General features: G+C 45.5%; 1 protein-coding gene across 1 annotated transcript in view; it reads right to left on the bottom strand.

Annotated features, from left to right (window-relative positions):
- LOC100748651 (MOXD1 homolog 2) overlaps window positions 1–8,034 on the bottom strand; it is a 172,172-nt gene that overhangs the window by 83,816 nt on the left and 80,322 nt on the right. Inside the window, exon 2 of the mRNA XM_003490919.4 lies at window positions 3,860–4,136. Coding sequence (XP_003490967.1) covers window positions 3,860–4,108 — 249 coding nt within the window. The 5' untranslated portion in view covers window positions 4,109–4,136. The remainder of the gene's footprint in view (window positions 1–3,859; window positions 4,137–8,034) is intronic.

Here is an 8,034-nt window from a genome sequence, read left to right as displayed (position 1 = left end):
CCGCCAGCAACTAGCTGAAATAATCGCGCATTAGCCGAGTTTTCGCCGCGAGGAAACTGCTTCCGCGCGATGCTTTTCTTCGAATCGAGCGGCGACCGACAAGAGGCTCTGAATTGGCTGGCGATTTATCGCACTGCATTATTTAACCCGCCATTGCCAGCTGCGCTCGCGTTTCTCCAAACGTTCCTTTTCTGTGGTTCGCGTACCTATGACCGCGATGTATGAGTTGTAAATATTAATTAGTCTACTCGACGTCACTATGGAGTATATTCGTGATTCTTTTCTTCAAAGTTTGTCAGCTTTCCTACTTGCTGTACTATTCTCGTTGGAAACGTGATATTAAATTTCAGGCAATTTTAATTCAATGGCGAAACGCCGTTGGAAAGATACGCTAAAAGTTATATCATTTTTTATAGTAACGAACCGAGGGCATGGAACAACGTGAATGAACGTCGTAGCTCGTCGCGATCGCTCGTTCGAAAAGTATTTCAGGTAGAAAAGACCTCAAATAGACACCGAGCTACGGATTCGCCTTGAAACGACGTGCCGAACGGAACAGGGAAGTTAAACGAAGCGAATAAAAGAATTAGACCAGGAAAATTGAATTCAGCCGGCTGGAGAGACGGGGATCGAAGTGGTTGAACACACAAAAGCCGGATCCTGAAACGGTAAATGTATCAAGAAGCGTACATCTTTAATCAACTTCGATTCGTTTCGTCGAGCGTTACTTTTATCGTACCTATTCTCCTTTATCAACTACGATAACAAAGCAACGAGTGTCGAATGTACTCTCTACAAATAGGTTCGATACCACTGATATCGGCGTTACATCGACGAGATCGATCGCTCATGAAGACGTTAGACCAACTCCGATTCCTTCTACCTTATTATCATACAGCGCGAAGGAAGCTCGGTTCGTTTGTGCTGTTACCAACGACCCTACAAGATGGAAGGGAAAAGTTAAACCATGCGAATAAAAGAATTGAACTGTTAGATTAGGAGAGAGGGAGCAAACCAGGAAGAGGGTAAGAAGCTGTACGAAAGGGGTATAAGGGAAAGAAATCGAGCGCTAAGGATCCGGTGTTCGCCTGGTCGCCTAGCTGGTCTGGATGATCGTGGTTGTTCTGCTTCTAAGATTACGATCATAACGAAAATCTTCTCGTTCCCATTGGCCGTCAAGTTTCTCCTCCGTCTTCCTCTTTTTCGCTCTACATGAGTTCTGTCGTCCATTCGATCCTTTCTTCTCGCTCTACGTCCCTTCCCTGTTCCCCTCTTTTTTCTTCCCATGACGTCGCTCTGTGTGTATGAGAGCGTCCGGCGACGGCTGCATCGCATAGAGCATTGCGAGCGGCACGGCATGCATTATGGAACGAGCAGGCAACGATTCTACCGGAAAAATTGCGGACACGCGAGACGAACGCGATCTGCAGCCTGACTACCTACCTACGTAGATATGTACCTAAGCACCGACCCACCACTACTCTCGGTTATCCCGCTCTGTAGTCGCCGGAGAAGATTGCTTTCCTATATTGCATCCACCACCCCATCCCTTTACGCAGATATGCGCACGTTACGGCAGCTTTCCATTTCAGAAAAAACGCGGTTCCTTCGTTGTTAATGTCGAACGATGTGTGACACGACAATAAGGAGCCACCATTTCATCAAGTTAAATGATTTGCCGACAAAGAGCGATAATTTAGATAGAATTTTGCATTGTGCCGTTTTGATTGGTACAATTTTTGCTCGTCTGGTTCGTTTCGTTTCGATTAGATCACAACTCGTTCGATCAGAGTTCGATTAGACTTTAATAATAAGCAGGAAGCGATGGTATTTTTCATTTCAATTTCGTCGCACCAATTGAATGTTAATAAGTATCGATCACAAAGCAACCGATTTAAACCGCAATGTGTCGTGTATGCAATGAACATTAAACGATCGGCGGTCCAACAACATACATTAATCATAACGAATGGCACAGTCAGTCGACTGTAATCAAACGGTCGAGCGAACAGACATCGTACAGAACTTCTATCGTAGTTATTGCTTTTAAGGTGAATTTAATTAACCTCGCTTAACCGCTTACTTATTTTCCACACCGAGTTCGCCTCGCTCTTGTTGCGGCGAGTTCCACCGTACCTCGGAGATAAGATAAAATCTTTCGTGGACCAGTTAAGAATCTATTATTTCGATCCTAGCGAATCTTCTTCCTCCAAACCTTCGCACGAGGCCGAGATTATAATCAATTTTCATCGGTGAGCAGAGTGCACAAGAAAGGTGAAACTGCTGTCATTAATCGCAAAGGTTAATTATAAAAAGAAAAGCATCTGTCTACGAGAGGGGCTGACAGTGATGCAGCGCGAATCCGAGTGAATTTGTCGTCGACGGGAAATTCCGCGCGAAGTAGCCTGCAAGCGATGATGGAAACGCGAACGAAGACGATGTGGGCGCGGAAAGCCGTTATAAAAGAAATAGTCGACGACAAATGTACAAATGAGGACGAGGCAGGAAGAGGACAGAGTTGAAGCGTTCGCGTGGTTGCTCGTGCAACGTTGGCTGTCCCGCTCGCGTCGTGGAAAAGCCACGCGAGAAAAGCGTACAAAGAAAGAAAAAAAGAAACGAACGAACGAGCGTCCACCTCCCTCCGCGTTAGATTATGGCCCTGATGTTATGAAGAACCGAGTAAAGTGACAGCCGCGTAATGCTGATGAAAGGGAGGATAACAGCGTAATCCCCTTGAGTCCGGTTTTCGAAGAGAGTTTTCGTCAACAGATGCAGCAGGACGTTTTAAATTTAACAGTACTTGAAAATAAACTGTGCGCCCGACCCCATCCTCCGAAAATTCTATGCACGTTCTCTTTGTGGCTCTTGTAGAAAAATTAAACCGGTTCACAACGTTTACCGGTGAAAATTCTCTTCGTCGTATCTACAGTCGCGCGATGTTTGCCTTGTTAGTTTATCGAGCTTTAGACTTTCAGGGGCAGGATGATGTTTTCTAACCCGTGTACCGTTTGGACGAAGCGTAGCTGGATATGTCAGCTGAATCTACGTCCTTTACGTTTTACTTGGAAATCGAGGAAGAACTTTCGACCGCCGTTTTCTCTAGCTGTATACGTATGTATGTACGTACATAGGTTCTTTCTATTCATTTTATCAAACGTCGCTCGTATCCATCGTGATTCCCGTTAAGTCTCGTTTGCTTGGATTTGAAAAAGTTATCTGTCCCATCGGACGGTACAGGATACAAGCTCGAAAAATACCGTTTCGATAAACACAATACATCATGGGCCAGTGACTGAAAATCGTGCAAGATAATCGGTCCTCGGAAAAATAAAACGACAGAGTGTCGTACAAAATGACGAGCACGCGTAATGACAGGCCGCTGGCCTCAGTTGGTAAGATTGATAACTATGCAATGCACCGATCGAAACGAGAAACCCATTACTTATCTTCGGAAGAACTATCATTATGCGAGTTCTCTTGCACACACGGTCCTGGTATTCCAAGTGATCTGTGGAACGCTTGACGCACCGGGATCGGTAGCATAGGAGTAATTAGTCGAAATTATTCCAAGTCAACGTTCGTGGAATGAATGTAATTTTGTTAGAACGCACTCGGTGAAAATGATCGTCTCGCGAAACCATCGTTTCCAATTCAAGATGCGCTATGCATACCTAAGAAATAATGATAATTGCGTTTCTCCGTTATTTTGCTGGCGCATTATACACAAAGTTGTCTGTTGGAACGTCGATAATTTCGAGTATTTAGAGTTTAAGAACGAAAGCTCGCGCACGAAGAAACTCGAGCTACCGTCTGACAACGATCGCGAAGGAAATAACGTGACGCTCTTAAGGACACTTACCTGAAGATGGAGCTGTCCGTTGTTGTCTACCCATCCAATGACCATGTCAGCTCCAACGCTGCCGTCATCCCTCGTGAAACCCAGACCCACGTAGCCGAGAGTCTTCACTTGAATCTCGAACATCACATCTCTTTCGCCAGGCGTCCAAAGAACTAAGAAGTTATTGTCCAGGACGGCACTGTGTTTCCACTCGACGGAGAGGACGCCGTTGACGAAGAGGAGGAGACACGTAGCGATTACGGCCTTCATCTTTTACAACCGATGCGCCTCAGAACATCTGTAATCAAAGAAAAATGCTCTATCGTTAACCATGCGTTCTTCTTCAATTTCATTAAATTCTATAAAGTCCGAAACTTTTTTAATCATAAAATTAAAAATTACTGAAGATAAATCAATTTCGGTTTGGTTAATTTAAATTCTTGTAAATGTAAGTACGACATAATTTGTTGTTATTGCGAGACAGGAAGTCTTCAGGCAAAGAGATTATTACATTCAAGAGATACGTTCCCCGGGTTAAAAGGTTAAATACAAAACGAAATATTCAGATTTTCACATATTTGCGTAAAGCATCTCTCACATTCCATCGTTATAACCTGCCAATGTGCGAGGTAACAAACCCCATTCTTCAGCTTCCGCTACGTCTCGCAACCCCGTAATTACAAGTGCTTCGAGTCCTTACGCGGAAAAGCGCTCGCCGCTAAAACGACGTAGTCGCGTTTCTTTCTCGCCGCTCGTTAATCATCGCCATTTCTGTACGACCTAACAAAGTAGCGGAAGAGCGTTGCGCGTATCGATGCCTCTCGTCCCATCGACATCGAGCGAAGACCCGGTAACTCGTGTTTCCACGTCAGCGTTCGATCGTTAGCCTGCTATTTAGGCGTTTTATGCGGTCGTAGACGGCTCGGTTATATTTTCCTTCAATATTTTAAGAGCAGTGGCTCGCCATTAACCGCGTAACCAACACACGGACCAAGCCGCTTGGTTCTAAAGCGTAAACGACTCGAAGCCACATATAACAGTTGGCCACCGGTGCCGCTCGATTCCTCCTATTTCGCATGCGACTCACTCTATCGCGCTTAAGTGCGCCCCCCGTGTGTACTTTCGTCCCGGTATTTTCACTCGTTTCCCACGTAAAATCGTATTAGCCTCTTTATCCCTCGACTTCCCTCGAACCGCGCTCCTCCACTTGGCCTCGATGAAGATGCGCTCCCGTTACGAAAGACGACGAAAACAACGCGAGCTACGCTGGGAAAATTTCTGGCTGGTGTAGTTAAAAGGACTCCACGTAGCCAGAGTGAGAGACAACCAGATTGATTTATTTCGTCAATGGTCCTAATAGGATCCTAACTCCTAATACGTGCTCACGTTAAACTGCAAGATTAATCGTCGACTCGATTCGCGAACGATGATTGATGTCGACCTTAATTCGCGATAAAAGCGACTTGACTTATCAAGAATCAAAACCGATATCACCGGTGTTATTCTTGCGTCGATTTGCGAACTCTCGGGCATTGATCTAGCTGGCTATCAATTTCACTTTATTGCCGGCACAAAGAGTACTCGTATAGATGGAGATAGGTATATAACGTAATTAACGTCGCGGAATGGATGAATGGTAAACGCGCGGACAAAGAAAGAGTTTCTCGCGTACGATCGAACGAGGGAAAGCAGAACGAGGTAGAACGAGGCCACGAGAGCTCGTCGATGCGCCATTTGCGCACCGCGTTCGCGGCAATCAAGCAAGACGAGCGCGGCAGTGAATTCGCCCGACGAAAGAAAAAGTCTATTCGTGACCGCATGGATTAAGCGAACGACGTACACGTTCACCCGTGCACGGAACTGCGCATCGCGAGCACGAACGAGCAAAAACGAAAACGACAGTGAAGGAAGCAGCAAAAGCAGAGCCGGCAGCAAAGATAGTGCCGGTATGGAAAATAAAAAAAATTCCTAACCATCGTCCATAATGGTGACGATGAAAACACACGAGCAAAACCGAGCGTAAAGGAAATAGAATTGATTCCATTGTCGATTAAAAATTCAATGGGTACGCGTGTATGCAGGTGAATGGTCGACGATGGTTTTTGGCGAATCGTCGCTAGAAACGGCTGGCCGATTCGGAAAGGGGTGGAAAAACAGATGGCCGGCCGGCGAAATCTCTTTTGTTCGAGCTTGGTGTGCAAACATCCGCTGGTAAATCAGCAGGACACTGTCAAGAGAACTGTCAATTCGAAAGCAATCGAATCGATTAATAGTAACAATCGCGTGACGCTTGAACGGACCGATGGAAATCCGGGGGACGCGAACGACGCAGTTACCAAGTGTCAGACGAGTGGGCTCCGCTCCATTGAACTATTCGTTTCTATGCATGCGGTTGGGAAAAGCGGAGAATTAAGCGTTTCACAGAGATCACCGCATCGGTGGAACACACGAATGATTTTGCGCGCGTCTCTCGCTGTCCCGTTTGTCTGGAAAACACGCGTGATGCGAGCCACTGGTCGCTTGCACCGCTTCGACCACGTGTTCCGCGCAATTTCAGGCACCGCGGTCGTCCCGCGAATCTGCGACCGATCGTTTTAATTAACGACGAAATAGTGGCTGTAACGCATGCCCGTTCAAGCAACGTAGACACGCACGATGTCGAACCGGTAATTTTCCGCGTCGTAATCAGAATCGATAGTCGTTCTCTCCTCTCTTACGTGTCTGATTCACGACAATGGCTTTTTTACCGTCCGTTAAAATCTAACGGACGTAATCCCGACGGTACTATCTCCGAATCGTTAGGGTGAATTCAAAATAATTCGACCCCCTATCTGTTCACGGTAATTTGGAAATTCGAACGAGGTAGAGAAATCATACGATTTTTCACACGATACTCGTAATTCGAATCGCGCCGTTTGCATTTTCATATTTTTCCAAACATTCTATTACGCGATAGGTAAATCTTTAATTGAATAATATTAAACGGTTGAAACACGTATTTCTCCGATACGTTTTGTAACGAAATCGAATCGATCGTTTCACGCCGATTATGTAACGAGGCTTGATTGTTCGGGATTAAAGTGAAATTTGACTTTTATAATTTACAAAATCTGGATTTAAACGCTTTATGCATCGTTTTATTTTCGCGAACACGTAAAATATACGCAGAATGCGCGTGTTATTTTAACGAAATGGGAACGCAATATTTATTATGGAACTATGTGATCGATAATATCGTTTCTGCTTGTTCTTGATGAGTGGAACGCGAAACAAAATATCTGAAAATGTGAATTCTCGATTTGAAAACAACGGTATCGTCGACCTGAAACTGGGTCGAGCAACGAAGTAATTTGCGAGGATTGTACACGGTCTCCTAAAACATAATCGTTTCAGGCGCTACACACGGCCTCGAGAAACTTCGATCTCAAGGCCCGAGACCTCTAATAAGGTCATACAAATAGTCAAAGTTCGTCCCATAATGAAACTACGCCGCGGAAACTGTGCGGAATTTCGGGCGCTCGTCAACCGGTTTGTTTCGTGACCGTCCAATTCTTCATAATTGCTTCTTTAGCAACTGAACACATTTCAAGCGCAAAGCTTGCCGCGAACAACACAAATCCATTAACCAAATTGGCAAGCAAATACATGTAATTTACTTTTATTCGAGTCCTCTATCTTCGATGGGAAAAGAACATAGAGAGTTTTCATTCGCAGAAAAACATCGATCCATCGAATCGTTGGGTTCGCGATATGGACAAATCATTGTAATTTATCAAAAACGAGATCAACCGTGACGGGACAGGTTGATCTGCGTCACGACCTGTTTTCGTAGAGAAGCTAACGCAAATAGGAAAGCAGATAACGCGCGTTAGGTCGAACCGTTATCCGATTCCTCGAACCGATGCGACGTCCAATAGATACACCGAATTTGCGGATCGCTCCACTATACGGTTCCGTGTAGGACGCGACGCGACGATTGGTCCCGGTGATCGGTTCGCGCCCATCACACCATCAGGAATTCTCGCTGATGCATGCAGCATGCGCAACGTGAGTTCGTCGATTTTACGGTGCTAGTAGAGCAACCGCCAATCTGAAAACGATCGATTCAATTAACAGTAACAGCGGTGTAATGTGCGCCGGATGTGAGGTGATGCATCGGCAGGAGCAGCTGTCGCGCGGCAACTCGAATCGCTCGA

This window comes from Bombus impatiens, unplaced genomic scaffold, assembly GCF_000188095.3.
Source record: "Bombus impatiens unplaced genomic scaffold, BIMP_2.2 scf_0487, whole genome shotgun sequence".
Classification (NCBI taxonomy): domain Eukaryota; kingdom Metazoa; phylum Arthropoda; class Insecta; order Hymenoptera; family Apidae; genus Bombus; species Bombus impatiens.
The sequence above is the reverse complement of the archived record's forward strand: the minus strand, read 5'-3'. Positions and strand labels throughout refer to the sequence as shown.